General features: G+C 41.0%; 2 protein-coding genes across 2 annotated transcripts in view; one reads left to right on the forward strand and one right to left on the reverse strand.

Moving 5' to 3' along the window:
• The window catches only part of slc6a15 (solute carrier family 6 member 15), a 28062-nt gene extending 21148 nt beyond the window's left edge, over positions 1-6914 (forward strand). The window contains exons 7-10 of the mRNA XM_037683100.1: positions 2620-2812; positions 3286-3445; positions 3571-3733; positions 5685-6914. Of these exons, the coding sequence (XP_037539028.1) occupies positions 2620-2812; positions 3286-3445; positions 3571-3733; positions 5685-6065 (897 nt within the window). The 3' untranslated portion in view covers positions 6066-6914. The remainder of the gene's footprint in view (positions 1-2619; positions 2813-3285; positions 3446-3570; positions 3734-5684) is intronic.
• A 2016-nt stretch (positions 6915-8930) lies between these two features.
• lrrk2 (leucine-rich repeat kinase 2) overlaps positions 8931-19163 on the reverse strand; it is a 55122-nt gene continuing 44889 nt past the window's right edge. The window contains exons 33-42 of the mRNA XM_037683101.1: positions 18763-18863; positions 16709-16906; positions 16380-16573; positions 15673-15745; positions 15337-15527; positions 13487-13677; positions 13176-13364; positions 11251-11319; positions 11034-11166; positions 8931-8992 (exon numbers count right to left, since the gene is read on the reverse strand). Of these exons, the coding sequence (XP_037539029.1) occupies positions 11042-11166; positions 11251-11319; positions 13176-13364; positions 13487-13677; positions 15337-15527; positions 15673-15745; positions 16380-16573; positions 16709-16906; positions 18763-18863 (1331 nt within the window). The 3' untranslated portion in view covers positions 8931-8992; positions 11034-11041. The remainder of the gene's footprint in view (positions 8993-11033; positions 11167-11250; positions 11320-13175; positions 13365-13486; positions 13678-15336; positions 15528-15672; positions 15746-16379; positions 16574-16708; positions 16907-18762; positions 18864-19163) is intronic.

Below are 19163 nucleotides of genomic sequence, written 5' to 3' on the forward strand. Positions count from 1 at the left end.
TATATATATATATATATAAAGGTGTTTTAAACCCTTCCCACACTATTGCAATATTCTAAACAATGTTTCTAAACTTTAAACGCTCTAAAAGAGCACAGAATGTTACAATCTCCCTCTCTCTGCTTCCTGCTCTCAGCCAACTGCAAGTGTTCTTGGCCACGCCCACTTCTCCGCTCTGCACGAAGAACAGCTGATCAGCTGCAGCAGGAAGCTTATCCTGCAGTGTGAGCTGCACAAAGGTGCAGCAGGTGCTAAATAATTTGAAACAATTAATTTTAAATTAAAATTCCTGCCGATCGTGCGGCGCATCCATCAATCAGCCAATTGTGTCACGTCCAATCTTATTTTGAAAAACCGTGATAGAGCGAGTCAGCGAAAAACGAACCGTGAAGTAGCGAGGGCCTACTGTATTTAATTATTCACGTTTCTTAAATACAATTAAAAATTATTCGATATCAAATTATTCACCTATATTAAATATAATGCACGTCAGTCCATTCGATACAAAGAAAGTGTTTGTTGGTTGATAGTGACAGTCATGACGTGCCTGGACAGTTGGTAGTACTAACTCAACTCAGTGGCCCCATTTACCACCGGTCAACGTGGACGGATTATTTTTACCCAAAAAGTTGTGGGCTTTACTCAAAGGCTACAGACGTGTTGCTCTGATCTATAACGCCTGTCTGAACATGAATAAAAATCAAACACTAATTTCATAAGAAAAACAAATTAAACGTATTATTATTTCCTCTAATTACATTGATTCAATTTAAGTTGTCATTCTAATCTTAGACATGAATGTTCCAGACAAAGTTTATGAGCAGAGACAAAATTAAATGACGACTGAGCAGATCATTGTCTGTATTTTAGCTCTTGGTGGAGAACGAGCAAACCATTCTCAGAAATGGTGAATGCTGAAATGAGCTAACAGCAGGAAAAGTACTCTTTGAGGACGCGATAGTTTAATTAGCTCACAAAACTAGGCAGAAAAAAAAGGATGTAGGTGTAGCTTGAAGCAGCCTTGAGATAAAAAGTGAAAATCACTGTTTAAAGGTATGCACAGGTCACAAACGCACCGGAAACTGACTCAAACAGGAAATGATGCATCATAATGTGCTGAAGTGAAACCAGACAAGTAGATCTTTTAAAGGCTGATGGTGAAGGACAAGTAGTAAATATATCATTTTGATACCTTAAGTGTCTGGAATTAAAATACTTCCAAAAGCCAAAAACGGTCAAAAGTTTTCCACCTAAATGTCAGGGACGATTAAACAGAAAAACAACATAAATATAGAAAAGGACGTCGTTTACTTTGCATCGTGTACACAGAAAAATGCAAAGGCCTAAATGTTCATTCACAGCTATTAAAACTTTGACACGGGGGTTCTACGGTTGCCTCGCCAAGAAGGTCACAGGTTCGCTTCCCGGCCTTTCTGGCTGGAGTTTTTCCGTTCTTTTTCCGTTTTCTTTTTTTCAATAAACATGTATATTAGGTTAACTGAATTATTATCTAAATTATCACTACGTAAAATAGGAATCCAAACTGCTGGGAGACAATGCAGTCGTGGCCGGACAGCCATCTTTTTTTCTTTAAAGAAAAATTTGTTTAAAAAAAAAAAATTTTTTTTATTGTCACAGGAATGGTTGTCTCTATGCGTCACGCTGATGGACTTGCACCCCCCCCCCCCCACACACACACACAAGTGAAAATACGCGAAGTAGCGACGTTATAGTCATTTTAGTATTTACATAATTTTAAGGCTTGAGAAACCCTTCCCACACTCTTGCAATGTTCTAAACTCTTAAACCTACTAATTTTAACAACATATTTATGTAGCTACTAATTTTACTTATAAACGCGCCCCCTCAGAGGTTCTCATCGGGCAGTTGAAAAAGATGAAAAATGGGCCCATGGGCTCCAGATAGACTGCTGGACCTTCGGCACGCGTCCCCACTCAGAACATGGGTGGGCTACCATTGCTCAAGGTTCACTGATAGATCTGGAGGTCTGGTTCTGCTCTGGTTCTGGTCCGGTTTGGTGGGTTCTGTTCAGCTCCCTGCATCTGCTGGGCACTGAAGTCACAGAAATAAGCGCCAAACGTTTTCTGATCAGATCAAAACTTTCCCTCTAGTATTTCAGCAGAAGGAAACGGGGCTTCTGAGTGGGGCCCTGTTGGCTTCTGGGAAATGTAGTTGTCACGAGCGAGAATACAGAGTAGACTTACTGAGAGAAAACTACAAAATGGCGGCGCCTGTCTGATGTATTTTATTTTTTTGTTAACTTTTTACTGTACATTATCCAGTACTGTCCCAATCACGTAATATTAAAGCTGACAATCATGTCGTGTACAATTTATTATTTTTTGTACAATATTATGTACTGTACATCCACAAACCGCGATAGAGCGAGTCCGCCAAAGTCAAACCACGAAGTAGTGAGGGACTACTGTAATTTTAAAAAATGGATAAAGGATGGACTGACTAACTTTGACATGTTTAACAATAAAAGCCGTCTGGGTAAAGAATCTTGTAATCTTTATAGGTCTCATTAAAGAAGGATAAGTCTTGCAGTCATCTCCTAACACCCATATTTTAAAATGTCCTTCTGTCCACCAACAGGCGGTCCAAGGTACAGGCTTGGCCTTCATTGCCTTCACAGAAGCTATGACCCATTTCCCTGCCTCTCCCTTCTGGTCCGTCATGTTCTTCCTCATGCTGATTAACCTTGGCCTCGGCAGCATGTTCGGAACCATCGAGGGGATCCTCACGCCGCTGATTGATACTTTTAAAGTCCGCAAGGAGTTTCTAACAGGTCAGAATGTATTCAAAATGTTCTCATACAGGAACCAAAGGAGATCTTTGGGATAGATTTGAATTTAAAGGACACAAAGCTGTACTGTTAATTGAAAGCAGTTAAAGACAACCCTAGCTGTACGGTAAAACATGTGGAGTTGTTATCAGTGTGGCTCTGCCTTGACCCCTCTGCTGATAAAAACAAAATGATTCAAAGTCAAGGAGTTGTGAAATTGACACAAAATGCAAAGGCAACTTTTAGTTTGGAGGTTTTATTTAAAAAAAAATTACTACTCTTAAGTCTAAAAGGTGGATTTATGAGCTTTTGTAACTTTAGTTACTGTATTTACAAGATCCAATTTGTAGAAAATGGATTTATTTAATTCTTAAGACAAATAAAACTTCCACCACTCATTGGTGCTCACGGTTCTGACCCAGGCCTGTACCTGTCAGATGTTTCTCATAATGAACTACCTTTGTGTGTTCCTGCAGTGGGATGCTGCGTGTTAGCCTTCTCCATTGGCCTCCTGTTTGTCCAGCGCTCAGGGAACTACTTTGTGACGATGTTCGACGATTATTCAGCCACTTTGCCTCTGCTCATCGTTGTTGTCCTGGAAAATGTGGCCATTGCTTGGTTCTATGGGATTGATAAGTAAGGACACATTTTTACATAGAACAAGAAAACATAACATCTAATAGCCTGCTTGTGCAAAACCCAACATTTCTTCTAGATATGTAAACGTTATCCGTTCTTCTGGGTCATCGTCATGTTCTCAGATTCTTTGAAGACCTGAAAGACATGCTGGGCTTCACTCCGTATCGGTTCTACTATTACATGTGGAAGTACATCACCCCCATCCTGCTGATGGTCCTCCTGTGCTCCAGCTTCATCCAGCTGACCATGACGCCGCCCAGCTACAGCGCATGGATAGAGGAAGAGGTACGTTTTCTGTCTCCACTTTCTGAAATCTTCTTAAAGCAAGAAGTGATCCATCCATCCATCCATTTTCTTTACCCGCTTATTCCATTTTTGGGTCACGGGGGTCGCCGGTGCCCATGTCCAGCAATCACTGTGCGAGGGGCGGGGTACACCCTGGACGGGTCGCAAGTCCATCACAGGGCCACATAGAGACAAACAAGACAAACAACCATTCACTCTCTCACTCACACCTAGGGACAATTTAGAGTTACCAATCAGCCTAACATGCATGTTTTTGGTCTGTGGGAGGAAACCGGAGCACCCGGAGAAAACCCAAGCATGCACAGAGAGAACATGCAAACTCCACCCAGAAAGGCCCCTGGACCGGGGTTTGAACCAAGGACCTGCTCGCTGAGAGGCAGCAGCTCTACCAGTTGCACCACCGTGCTGCCCGCAAGAAGTGATATAAAACAGAAAATAAAGCTGCAACTAATATTAGTTTTAATGGGTTGGATTATCTTTTTAATAATTAGGAAAGCTAATATATATATATATATATAGGGGGGTGGGCAAGCAGAAGCTTCTAGTTTACGTATTCTCCAGAATCAATTTAAGATAAGTTGGCCAGTCTGAGGCCAGCGTAGAGGCCAAATTCAGATAAACAACAATTGTTCGGGCCGCCAGACTCTGTTTTCAGTCTGCCTTCAAAGTTCTGCTGGTACACTCAATGGTGAATCCAAACAGCCAGAATTAGTGGACATTCTGCCTGGTCCATGCTCGATTTAGCATTCTTCAAGATTGAATCCTTTATGCTGGCGAGTTCCAGGAGCCGCAAGTGGCCTACGATTCTCAGAAATCATGTCCAGCTTGCGGTTGCGCTCGGTGAGTATATGAGTCTGAGCGCTCGAAGCACAAATTAATCCTTCACATAAGGCTGGCAGCTTTAACATGGTCAAAACTGCTGCCGATGTCTTCTTAATATGTCGATGTCCTAGGTATCCACCGCTTCCAAAAAGTAGAACCCCTGTTATCATAAATCCAATAATGTACACATCTTCTACGTCCTCCACGGAGAGCACAGATAGGCACATCATCTTCCACTCACCCCAGGAATCAATGACATACCCAGCTGCATGGGTCCGTTCAGGGCATGAGGGCTCTCCAGCTCCCTGTCGTCTGGTAGAAAAAAATTGATAAATTGCGTTAAGGGACCATCTGACCAAGTCCATAATAATTTTCGATTTGGAAGATGTGTAAAGAGAGGCTCTGAGGTTGACAGGACAAGAGAGCAAAAAAGCAGGAGAGAGGGTAAGAGCGACCGTCTTCGCTGAGAGTGAAAGAGACAATGGAATTCAGGATGTCCATCTCAGCTAATGGATCTTTTAAAACAAAACATGTTTACAACACTGTCAGTTTTACAAATATCAACTTCAACTTTAGCATAGAACTAGCTGAGAGGCATTCCCAACATGTACTTTGAGCGGTACACAGCAAGCATTTAGCTTAAACTGTCACAAACTGTGGGGGTGAACCTTGTTTGGTCAAATTCGATGCCACAGCTCTTCCACCTCAGTCAGTTTTACAGATATTGAGCTAAAATGTGGTATGGTACAATATTTCATTGTGGGGTACAACATTCATCAACAACGCACACTCCAAGCACTAACAGATCATGCCAGACCTTGTGATATTGCTTCAGATCGTTCATAATGGTATTTTTGATGTTAGTCCACTATGATTATTTCCAACATTAGATCAGATTAGTTGAAAGCTCTTGCCATTAAATGAGGTGGGTAATGTGCATTTCTTCAGGCACTGTTTGGACTTACATTTTTGGCAAAAGGTCTGATAAGTACAAAGAGGGAAATTGCAACCATAATCAATGCTGTACTGATAACCTGATACCTGCTGTTTGTCTGTCTGTCTGTCGCCTGCTCACCACAGCTTGTTTTTCCTCAACTCCTCCTTTCAGGCCATAGAGAGAACCCTTCGCTTCCCTCCGTGGGGCATTGCAGTCTGCATCACCTTGATGGTGGTTGCCATCATGCCCGTTCCTGTGGTCTTCTGTCTGCGCTACTTCCACATTGTCGACGAGAACAACAGCGGCCTCTCCTCCGTCTCCTACAAGAAGGGTCGCGTCATCAAGGAGAGTCCCCAGCCAGAGGAGGACGACGACGCCAGCCTGATCCACGCCAAGTCTCCCAGCGAGGCGCCCTCGCCGATGCCTGGCAAGAGCATCTACCGCAAGCAGAGCAGCAGCGGAGGCACTGATGCAAACGCGGCACCCAACGGTCGATATGGCATTGGGTACCTGATGGCCGACATGCCGGACATGCCTGAGTCGGACTTATAGACTATAATAGCAAACCCTGCTCAGCCATCCCTCCTCCGTCATCCTTTCTGTGTGCTTTAAGACATCCGTATCATCGTTGTAAATTCCTTTTGCAATGTTTTGTTAAATTTCTTTGTAGATAGCGTAGCTGCTTTGTTACTTCTTGTCTCTGAAACTTATGTGACTGTATACCTTAAAAACAAAGGATGGGAGTAAGTACCGTCCTTGCCCAACCCTCAACTAATTTGTTCTAGTACACCCCAAGCTTTCCTTCCTTCCAGGCTTTGCCCCCACCTCCCTGGAAATCCTGCTGGAGAGAATGCTATGATGTTGATGCTCCAACAGGTCTACTTGAAGAAGGGCCTGTCATGGAGCAGGTCAGAAAAACCTGTCTTTTGGAGCTGTTAGCAGTATTACCCAAGTCCCTTACTGTGAAATAATCATGTAAATTCTAATTCTAACAGACAAACAAACCAATAAGTATTGAGCTCAATCATGATGCAAGATTAAATGTTATTTTTGGCCAAAGTTCAAGTCAGCTTTACTGAAACAGCTAGAGGGTTTTTGAATTCCTGCTCCCATGATGTCTGAGACAAAAGTGTGCCTAAGTCATTTATATTTGTTTATAGAATACATGTTGTAAATTTAAAGTATTCTTTAAATACAATATAAATATATATATTTATCGTCATAATTTGGATATGAAAGCAGTGTTTTTAAGGTTCAGAAATACTTCGAATCCCTAACTCATGAAATTGTTGTTTATTTTTTAAACTAATGTCCTGTCTGTCATTGATTACACATTAATTTTGTAAATATTTTTTCCATAAAATGGCTTCAAATGCTGTGTCAAGATTAAAGATCAAAAGTGACCATATTATTAGATTTTTGACTGTTTTTCTTTTTAGGCAACAGGTCTTCTTGGGTCTATTTCATATAATTTCTAAAATTAAATACAATATTGTAAAATGTAGAATAAGGGTCCCAAAAATGGTGGCCTGTAGGCCGGACCCAAACATAAAGTTCTATCTGGACCTAAGTTGGTTGTTAAGATTCATCCATCCATCCATTCATTATATCTTTCCTTGCCTCTTCCTTTTCGGTTCACTGGTGCCTATCACTGTGCGAGGCGGGGGACACCCTGGACAGGTCTCCAGTCCATCACAGGGACACAGAGACAAACGAGGCAAACAACCATTCACTCTCTCACTCACACCCAGGGACAATTTATATTTACCAATCAGCCTAACGTGCATGTTTTTGGTCTGTGGGAGGAAACCGGAGTACAAAGCTTTTCCGAATTTCACCCTCACTAATCTTTCCCACTTCCTGGTCCACAGTTTCTATGACCTCTACTCTTCTTTCTCTTCCCATTCTCTTCATTCATTAGCTCATCAAAGTACTCCTTCCATCTTCCCATCACACTGTCTTCACTGGTTAGAACATTACCATTCCTATCTTTAACAATTCTAATCTGCTGCACATCCTTTCCAGCCTGATCTCTGTCTCACCAATCAGTACACGTCTTTCTTGTCCTATTTAGTGTCCAGCCTCCCACACAGCTCATCATACGCCTTCTGCTTGTTAGCTACCTCCCTCTTTGCTCTTTATTCCTGTCTCCTCTCTTCAGTCCTCTCACTGTCATATTTCTTCTCGGCTAACCTCTTTCTTTGAATAACATCCTGCACTTCATTATTCCACTACCAGGTTTCCTTATCATCCATTCTCTGTCCAGATGACACTCCAAGTACTTTCCTACCTGTCTCTCTTAATTGCTATTGTTGTAGTAACCCAGTGATCTGGAAGCTCTTTCTGACCACCCAGAACCTTTAACAGCTCCTCTCTGAATTTCTCATTCTTCCTTCTTCAGCTTCCACCATTTCATCTTCTTCTCTGATTTTACTCTTTTTCTCTTCTTCACAACAGTCATTCTACACAACCATCCGATGCCGTCTGGCCACGCTCTCCCCTGCCACAACCTTACAGTCTTCAATCTCCCTCAGGTTTCCTCTTCTACACAGATGTAGTCGACCTGCGTACTCCTTCCTCCACTCTTATAGGTCACTTTGTTCCTCCCTCTTTTGGCAAAATACAACTTGAAAGGACAAAAGGATGAAAACAAACTTGTTTGTCACTAAGAATCACCTTTTCTAGAAAATAATTCTTTAGACTGACCTTGCTGAATTTTAACTTAAGGGCACTGGTTATTTTCTATCATCCATCCATCCTCTTTTACCCGATTCTTCCTTTTTGTGTCGTGGGGGTCACTTGTGCCCATATCCAGCAGTCACGGTGCAAGAGGCGGGGGACACCATGCATGAACAGGTCGCAAGTCCATATGTCAAGAGAGACAAGACAAACAACCATTCACACTCACACCAATTTAGAGAATGTTTTCCAATATTAACCTACAAAAATAATGAAGTAATGGTACACAAAGCAGCAACCAAACTTTTGAGAACAAAAACTCACAAATGCCAAACAGAAACAAAGAGTCATAATTGTATATAAAATAACTTTTATTGATTGTTTGTGTCACAGTAACTGAGTAAAATGTAGAAAAAATAGCAAAGATAACATTCAGATATTAAAATAATAATTACATTTAGACTTGTAGTGGCTTTTTTCCTTTCTTTATAAACTCCGTTTTCTATTGTGCAAACAAGTATTTCTATTTATAGCAATAAGATAAGATTTGTTTAGGACAAATCCACCACGCTCAGCCCTGATACAAACCTGAATGCATCAATGTCCCTTTTAAAAAACTGTCACATCACAGAATTTAACGAATTCCCATAATCTGATAAAATATGCTTCATAACGGAAGTGTGTCATGTTAACAAACAAACAAATGTTAAATAGGATCGTTCTGACTGAAAACTGATAAGTGCAAAAAATTCAGACACCAAAATAAAAGTGTGACCGAAGACTCCTCCTCTTTTGGTTGACTGTAAAAAATAAATGAATAAAAAGAAGTTAGGGTCAGTAATATGATGTATAACTGTAACAGCTGTCAGCATAATCAGACCTAACTGACCTAAACAAACACTAAAATGTCTATAACTCTGACAGCTGTGCAGATGTTGAGGTAAAAATATGGCACAGTTGTAGCTGAAGGTCATTCACAGCCCAAACTCTGAGATCTTGCAAGAGTCGTTTCTTGGAGTTTCATGAAAACTACTGATTGTAGGTACTTTGCTTAAACCAGACATACAAGCAGTACCTTTATACGTACATAAATTTGTTCTCTGTGTGCTTTTTGTATCCAACTAAAAATGAGACTTAATGAAATTCCTCGTGGAAAAAAGACAAAACACCAAATCTTTTGATTGCAGAATACTATGGAACGGGATATTGTAGAGGGAGGAGAAAACACTGATAAAGAAAAAAATATATTCTTTGAGCAGTTGGGACAATGTGCCAATCCAAAGTATATACCAGAACTATAAACCTTTCATTCATTCAACCTTTATTTATACAGGTTAATCCCATTGAGCCTCGAGGACTCATTTACAAGAGAGACCTGATTTTAACAAACAGTGAAAACAACAAAGACAACAGACAATTATAAAGGATGAATACAAATTTAATTTTTAACAAGTGAAAATTAAATGGTAATTAAAAGGATCATTAAAAGGAAAAGTAGCAAAAAATAAGTAGATTTTTTTAAGGTGCTGTATAATACTTAAAACAGGAACATGTCTGTATTGGTTTTCCCATGAATTTAGCAGATATTTGAAGACACTTAGAGAGGTCAAGGTCGAGAGCGTCAGATCTTTTTGCAACATATTCCAGGAAACAGGAGCAGAGTAGGAGAAGGCCCTTTTGTCTAGTTCAGTCTGTACTGAGGGAACACTGCAGGTAATAATGTCCTGAGAGCGCACGCTGTAGCTGCACTCACGCAGAGACATGTAGGAGATGTATGAAGGCAGCAGACCAAGAAGTGATTTAAAGATGAAAATGTACCAGTGAAAGAGTCTGCATGAAGTTAATGATGACCAGTTAACCAGTGAATACTGGGTGCAGTGGTGGGTACGATAATCACAGCCAGTTATGAATCTTAGTGCACCATGATAGACAGCATCCAACATCTGCAGGGTGCTTGTAGGAGCGTTCATGTAAATAATGTCACCGTAATCAATGGAGGGAAGGAAAGTCACAGTTACAAGATGTTTCCTAGCATTCAGAGTTAGACAGGATCTGTTTCTGAAAAAGAAACCCAGTTTAACTTTCAGTTTCTTTACCCAGTTTTCCATGTGAAGCTTAAAAGAGAGATGTGAGTCGACCAAGATACCCAAATATTTATAGGAGGCGACAAACTCAATGGGGACACCATTTGAGGATAAAATCAGAGGAAGAACTGCTGGGACCAACTTCCAGTTTGAAAACAATATCCCTTTGTTTGTCGGCATTTAGGACAAGTTTGAGACGGAACAAATGTGACTGGATGATGTCGAAAGCGGATTGCAACTAGCGGCCCATGGGCCACTTTCGGCCCGCAGGTGACTTCAGTCCGGCCCACCAGTGAGCTTGTAAAAACTTAATGACTTTAATCGCTGGATGTCCGGCCCCTGAGCTGCTGGCTTTCAGTAACTGTGGCCCCCTGAGCAGTTTAGTTTAATAGCACTGGCATATACTACTAAATAAAACAAGCATTACGTGAAAGAATGCTGCTCAGCACGTCGAAGTTTCAAACAAACGTCTCATACAATCGCTTAGCGCTTAGGAGTACCTGTTGGGAATGACACTCAGCTACAGTCGCCTTAAATTTAGCTCTATCTCTGTAAAATTGATTGAATTATCACCTATTAACAAATTAATAAAATGTGATTTAAAGAAGCTACAGTTTCTAAAGACTTTTGGTCATTTGACAGTTTTAGTAAAACTTGTTACATTGAGTTACGAGGCTTCAACGATGGTTCAGTAAAATAATTCAAACAAGAAGAGACGGCCACTAAATGAGTAAAAAACCAAATAAAAAACTCAAACCTGTGCGCTCAGGCGTGGTAGAGCTGCTCTATCATCTTGGCTGCGATCCGCTCTCTCTTCTCACAGTGCTTCTTCAGGTCTTTGACCTCGTTCGGCAGCATGCTGTTCCACAACATCAGCACCGACTCCTCGTCTAAGGGCCCACACACACACGGATGAAGTCGCACAGCGAGACAACTGTTTTCCACAAGGACAAACAAGGACACTTCAGACTCACCATTACGATTCCGGTCTCGTGGGAGTCTTCGGCCCAGAACCAGCACTTCGCTCTTCCAGTTCCGTGTCTCTGATTGTGAAAAAGCAACAAACTGTTACACACAAATAAATAAAATAACACACACACGCACGCAGTGAGCAGCATGCCGAGGCATCTGCACACTGACGCTCCGAGGAACTGAATGTAAAACCAAACAAAAACCCAGCTGTTTCAATTATCTTTATTTTCTCTGCTTTTTTAGCTGTTTTTATTTTATATCAGTTCTCACACTCGCTGCTACAACCAACACAAGATATGACTGTCTTTGTGGTTCAGAGTCTGAAATACTGCTACATGTATGAGTTAGCCCTCGAGCTTCAATAAAATGACGGCAGGAAACAGTTTATTACAATTTATTCATTAAAGAGCTCCTTCTACCAGTTAAAATGATACTGTATTATTATTACAATTATAATTAATTATTATAATAATCTTTAAGTCCGTATGGAGCTGGTAACTTCATTTTATTTAGTTTGTATGTAATCTAAGTCATATGCTGCTCTATAATCTATAGTTTTTGCAGAAAATATTAAATTAAACTAATTGCACTTGCTGCGAAAATGTAGTGTGAATGCTTATTGTTGAAGAATGTGCTGAAAAACAGCTGAAATTAGCTTAAAGAAATGTTCTGAAATGTAGCTGAAATGGAAGAACAATCCTAAATTAGCAGAAGAAAGCAGAAATAGCACATATTTGCTGACTTAAGCAGAAAAGAGTACAAAAAATAGCAACTTTGCTAAAAAAAAAAAAAAAAAAAAAAAGCTGAAATTAGAAAAAACTGTTGAAAAGTAGCTGAAAAGGCAGAAAGAAGCATAAATTACCAAAAGGAAGAGGAAAAAAAGAGCTAAAAAACAAAAGTGGAATTAGCTGAAAAGGCTAAACTTAACATCAAAAGAGCTAAAAAGAAGCTAAAATTGCAGAAAAAGCTGAAACCAGCAAATAAAAGCTGAAAAAAGCATAACAAGCTGAAAATAGCATAAAGACGTTAATTAGGCTGAAAGTAGCAGAAATTAACATGGAAAACTTGAATTTATCTGAAAACAACTAAAATTAGCTAAAAAGCTAGCTGAAAAGGTAGAACAAGCTTAAATTAGCAGAAGGAAGCAGAAAAAACACGTTTGCCCAATTAGGCTGAAAGAAGCAGAAATGAGCATCAAAAGTGAAAATTATCTGAAAACCAAAAACCAAAAAAGAAAACTATATGAAATTAGCAACAACAAAAAAACATCCGAAAAGTAGCTAAAAAAGCAGAAAGAAGCTTAAATTACCAGAAGGAAGTGGAGAGAGCACAATTTTGTGGAATTAGGCTGAAAAAAGTGTAAATGAGTGCAAAAAATGTGGAGTTAGTCAAAAAAGCTCAAATCAGCATAAAAACAGCTAACAAGTAGCTGAAAATTTAGAAAATGCTGAAACTAGCTGAAATAAGCTGAAAGGAGCAGAAAGAGGTTAGAAGAAGCACAAAAGTGTTGTAGTTAGCAGAAAGAATCTAAAAGGAGCACAAAGCAGCTGGAAAAAAGTTTAAATTTGCAGGAGGAAGCTGAAAGAAGCTGAAGCAGAACAAATTGTGAAACGAGCAGTGAACGGTTGTAAACAGATCTAAAGATTTGAAGGATGTAAAATTAGCTAAATTAATTTCCTACGAGGAAAAAAGTGGCAGAAAAGGCTAAATATTTCAAAAAGCTAAAGTTGCAGCAAAACCAAAAATCACAGCAGGATTGTTCTGAAAGAGCTGAACGTTTTGATTTATGATTCGTTGAAATAGCACAAAAGTTGTGGAATGAGAAAGATGCTGATAAAAGTACAGAAGAAAAATGAGTCACAATAGTGTGAACGCTTCATAAACGTTCGCAGAGTTATCTCAAAAGCAGTAAAGGTCGAGGACCCACGCGTTAACGCAGACGTGATGGAGCGGATAGAGTCACACAGAGGCGCCATGACCAGCAGCGTCTGGTGTTTAGAGAGCTCCAGCAGCAGCAGGTGACCCCCTCTAGTGCCGATCCAGAGAGCTGCAGAGCTCTGCACCAGCAGGCCCTTCACTGTGGCCCAGGAGGGGGGCGCCTCAGAGGGCAGCGCCGCTCTGCTGACACGCCAGGGTCTGAAGCCGGCGTGAATCCTGTGAGGAGAGAGGAAAGAACATCTCACACAAAGTGACTCAAATGATCTGCACTCGTGAAGTGGATTCTGTGAGTCCGTGTGCAGCTGCAGGGCAGGTTCAAGTGTCCTGTGAGCGTGTACCTAATGATCTGAGCGCAGTCGATGCAGTCCACCATCCTCTCGCTTTTCTTGTCCCAGACTTCAACAGTTGTTGCCCCAGCTTTGCTTAAATACACATATTTATCTACAACCATTTGAGACACGCACGCCTCACCACTCACAGAGTGCTGCTGCCTGCAGAGAACACACACACACACACTACTGTCACCTTTAACAAGTTGTGAATCTGCTTTGTTTTTTATTAAAGCATAAATAAATGAATAATTAAGAGAAACTTAGTTTAAAGGGACATTCTGAAGACTTTAAGTGGGGTTCAGTTGTTAGCTTGTAAACAATGCTGTACCAGTTGTAGATACCTCTTTGAATAGTTTGGAAAATGAATTGAAGTCCAACAGGACGGATGAGCAAATGGCTAGTATAAATGTGGCCAAAACTAAAGTGGATTGATGTTTTAAAGAAAATCCAAGAGTGTGTCAACTATTCAAACACTTCTTCATAAAGCCTTGTGTCATAATCATTTTCACGTTACCTGGTTCTTCAGCACTCCACTCCCAAAATAATGTTGAGCAATGTAAATAAAAAAACTGATCTCATAAACTCATAAAACATACAACTGCACATGTACCATTTTTATTTTAAAAGAATAATGTTCAGAATAATAATCGGAATAATGTTTGTTCGGAAAATTCTGACTATCCCATTATCAGCAGTGCATAATAGCATTAAAATATGAGCAATATGTGTGCAATGGGCAAAGAGGAAAGCCAATACTGGATGGCTCTGATCTTCAAGCCTTTAGGGGAAGCTGCATTAAAAATGTTCTGGTTCTGTTCTGGACATTGCAAAAATAAAATGCTGTGAGATTTATTTTTAAACTTGAAATATTCAGGAATACTTCAGCTCACAAGGTGAAAATAGTGGCTGTACACTGCCTGATCTTGTGAATGTTGTATCTTCTAATCAAAAAAGTCCATGCTCAATAATCCAGGTATACAATCCAACATTTTTCAGTCAGGTCATCTGGACAGTTTCTTTTTTTTGTGCTGAAACGTTTCACCTTCCATCCAGAAGGCTTCATCAGTCAAGGAAACACACAACATAAAACTGATTCTTCCCCCAAACAGCTTACTCCAAAGTGGAACAAACCAGTTATGTTGGTGATAAGATGGTGTCTTTGACACGCCCCCTCCTCCGATGCCAGCCCTCTTCCTCATCAACAGTCATGTCAAACTGGTTCAAAACCAAAAAAGTTCATGCTCAATAATCCAGGTATACAATCCAACAATTTTCAGGCAGGTCTTCTGGACAGTTTCTTTTGTTTTTATTAGCTCTAGCTTTTATTAGCTGAGGATTATTGAGCATGGACTTTTTTGGTTTTGAACCAGTTTGACATGACTGTCGACGAGGAAGAGGGGCAGCACAAGAGGAGGGGGCGTGCCAAAGAAACCATCTTAGCACCAACATAACTGGTTTGTTCCACTTTGGAGTAAGCTGTTTGGGGGGGGAAATCAGTTTTGTGTTGTGTGTTTCCTTGACTGATGAAGCCTTCCGGATTGAAGGTGAAACGTTTCAGCAAAAATAAGAAACTGTCCAGATGACCTGACTGAAAATTGTTGGGCATCTTCTAATCATTTGACAAACTGGATTTGTGATACAAACGTTTAGATATGTCTCTTTAGGCAGTGCTTCCCCTATCGTTATACAAGCGGGGCGCCTCGCCCTGTCAACAGAACTGAGTGCCCCGCCTACTGAACCCGCCCCCTCAACAACTGGCGATACAGATGTAGCGTGGGACGCAACACAATCCTGCCAGCAAAAATGCTACAAACTCACTGGAAGGCGAGGTTTGCTCTGGTGTCGATGGACTTGCTGACGTCGTAGCGAACAGAGAAGGACATGATTTTAGTTCCACATCCGGCCCACACAGACTTGCAGTCCAGAGCGTGCACCGACCGACCCAAGCACACGAGCGGAGTGTTGACGTTCCCCACGATGAGAGTTTTAACTGGCGGGCTGTCCTCCTGCTGCAATGAGCAGAGCGAGGGAATTCTGGGCGTTACATTAAAGTGTTTTTACAGATTCGGGAAGCAGACGGTTTTAATCTGAGCACATCGAAAGGAGAGCAAGATAATCCTTTTGAGAACAAACTATATTTAACATTTAATTTACCATGAGTGTTGTATCTTCATAAACACTAAGGGTTCCATCTGCTGCTCCCACCAGCAAATAGTTCCTTCTTTGGCTGCAAAGAAAAAACAAAAGCAAACATCAAAATGGGACTACATTCATTCTGTATGAGAGGACTATAAGAAACATTTTAACCCAATTGCCCAAACATGTATTTTGATACACACAAGTGTTTTTAAAGCACCATAAAACACTGACACAGATTCACTAAAGGTTGGTGCATCCAGTGGGTCTAATTTCATATTTTGCTCACCTGTATTCTGAAATTTGTTCAAAATGAGAGCAAGTTTTGCACACCTGCTACAACTCTGCCACCTTTACAGGTATTGAGCTAAAACTTGGTGTAGCAGTCGCTGAGAGTCACCCTCAAAGTATAATCTGAGAAGTAACAGATTGAGCAATAATCTTGCGATTTTGCACTTAATTTTATTTTTCAAGATTTGACCAAAACAGCTATAGCTCCATCATTTTTCAACATCTCTCTGGCATGAAAGGTGATGGATGATGTGAATTCCTTAAAGAAATGCAGCCTTTCATTTTATTTTACTGTATAAAAAGATAATATTCAATTAAACCCTCTCTGCAGAGCAATAATTTTATCCAAATGTCTGCTGAACTTCTCCAGGCGTTCTTATGTGACACACTTGAGCTAAAGGAACAGCAGGAGTTGTGCTTTAACGGAGGCTTACGTGCGACTAGGATGCACGTGGAAATACAGCGAGGTGACGGCGTCTGTGACGCTCTGCAGGTGGTGCCAGGTGGACTCGTTCTGGGTGTTGATGAGCAGTAACGAGCCGGACTGCGTGCCTGCCGCCAACCAGTCACAAGCCTCGTTTGGGATCTGGACTGTCACCAGGCACAGGACGGGGCTGGTGTCCACCTCCTGGTTAAAAAAAGAAGGAACATATTGTGTTGCTTCTGAAGTTCAAGTGTTTATGATGCTCCAAATATTGACTCCTGTCACATAAATATTGTTTGAAACAGTTACGTATCAGTTTTGGTGTTGGTGTGTCGGTACCTGTGTGGTCACCGTGCCGGTGTCCAGGTCCACAGCAGTGATGAAGCCCTGCTTCTTGGAGCTGCTGCCCCCACCCATCCAGGCTGTGCGGCCGGATGAGGTGAGGCCAGAGCTCATGCACTGAGCACTGAACACCTGGGGAACCTCCAGCTCCCTCATCAGACACAGCATTTCCCCTGAATTCAGCCTGTCAAACACCTGCAGATGTTGAAGGAACAAACTCAAAATAGGCTTCTTAGTAATAAAAGTGAAGACTGCTGCTCAAATATGCTCACTGGCAAAAGGTTAAGCGCCTAAAAGGAATGGTCCAATTTGAATATACAGTACAGTAGTCCCTCGTTTATCACGGGGGATCCGTACCCTGAAGACCCACGATAAGTGAAAAACCGCAAGGTAGGGACAGTAGTACAAGTAGTAAGTAGTAGTTTATTCTAGTATTAAAAAAAAAAAAAAAAAAAAAAAAATATATATATATATATATATATATATATATATATATATATATATATAAAGGTGTTTTAAACCCCACATTCTTGCAAGATTCTAAACAATGTTTCTAAACTCTAATATGCTCTAAAAGAGCACAGAATGTCATGATTTCAGCTCTGTGCCTCAGCTGCTCTCAGCCACGCTCACTTCGCACGTTCTGGAGATCAGCTGATCAGCTGCAGCAGGAAGTTTATCCTGCAATATGGGCTGCACAAAGGTGCAGCAGGTGCTAAATACTTTAAAATAATTTACTTTAAATGAAAAAACCCATGCCGATCGTGCGGCTCATCCATCAATTACCCATTATGTGAAGTGTCCAATCTTATTTTGAAAAACCGCGATAGAGCGAGTCCGCGATAAACGAACCGCGAAGTAGCGAGGGGCTATTTTAATTTAATCCATAAATTTGTGGTGCTGTCACGTCTAAAGCGGGCTCTAGAGGGCAGCAGTAGCTGCACCACAAGTGGTGGTGTTATCAGGCAATTGCCAAAACATCCAATAATCAGTCAAAACAGTCAGAAAGACACAAAGAGTAACTTGCATGACAGCATTTACATCTTATAGTTGCATGAGGCTGTGTAACTGCCCTGCATGTGGGGTATACAGATATCAGAGTGCCCACTGTTGGACCCAATGGGTGTGTGAGGGCATCTACAGACTTCAGGTTCTGATCACTCAAGATAAACCCCACAAATGAAGGGTTATCATATTTTATACACAACATTATAGGACTCTATGACATCTGAGACTTCCATCCAGACACAGACATTGGACTCGACAATATCTCACGTCCTCCTACACTGTGCTTCGTTGACTGGCATCAACTGGACTAAAGGTTCACGGTCTCATGAACAGGCTTCCATTAACAGAGGACCGAACTGGTCAATGTTGTGGAGAAACACACCGGCATTACTCCTGGCATCATGGTATGTGGCGCCATGTGGTCTGACTTCAAGTCATCTCTAGTAGTGATGCAGGAGACCTGACGGCACAGTGCTATATCAATAACAACCAAGGTCTGCATGTCTTACCTTACTAACCATTGCACATGTTTCTATGGACTGCCTGCAGCGTGTTGAGGTTCTCCCAAGGCCAGCCAGGCCTCCAGTCTTTCCTCTGAGGAACATGTGAGATAAGCTCAGACATCAGGTTCCACCCAGAGCTGACCTGCTGGACCTGATATCCACTTGATCTGATTATTACCTTACAGTAACATGACCAACATGAGCAGTTTTGTTTTTGACCACTTCGCCTCGGTGCCTAACATTTTCTCACTGAGTAGATTTTGTCAGATCTTGTTCTCCCACTTTCAAAAATGATCACAGCGCAAGACATTTAAAACTGTATCGAATTACTTGAGCTAAAGTTTGCTCTCAGTTAATCAACAAATAAACCATAATCCATCTAAAAGTGTGAACAGGAAGTAGAATCATTCCAGCTACACGTCTCCAACATTTTCTGACAGCAGTTGAGTCAGAACAAAAACCCAGATCGTCTCGCTCCATCTCAGCTTGTTTCTACAACCCCCCCAGTTTCCAGCTGTAACAATGTTTTCAAGTCCTCACCTGATCAGAAGTGGGTCGATCTTGGGGGTTTTCCATCAGACAGTCCTTAATCAGAGCCTGAAAACTTGGCCACGGCGAACATCCGTAGTACTTTACTGCATCTGTGTACAAATATTCATTTAACTTGTTGTAATTTTGTTCTCAATGAAATGCCTTCAGTGGCCTCGATTCCATTTATAGATGACAAAACTATTTCAAAGTGATCTGCATTATCAATAATCCAGGTAGATACATCTCACAAGGTTGAGTCCGGTCTCCACTGAGTGAAGGTGGTGTCTGAAAGGTGACTGAAGAAGTCTTTTGGATAAAAGCCGAAACGTTTGAACAAAGAAGAATCTGTCCAGAGGAGCTGACTCAACCTTGTTAGATATTTCAAAGTGGTTTCTAAAAAGAATCAAAGT

The sequence above is a fragment of the Nematolebias whitei genome, chromosome 10 (assembly GCF_014905685.2).
Source record: "Nematolebias whitei isolate Nwh7 chromosome 10, NemWhi1, whole genome shotgun sequence".
NCBI classification, from domain to species: domain Eukaryota; kingdom Metazoa; phylum Chordata; class Actinopteri; order Cyprinodontiformes; family Rivulidae; genus Nematolebias; species Nematolebias whitei.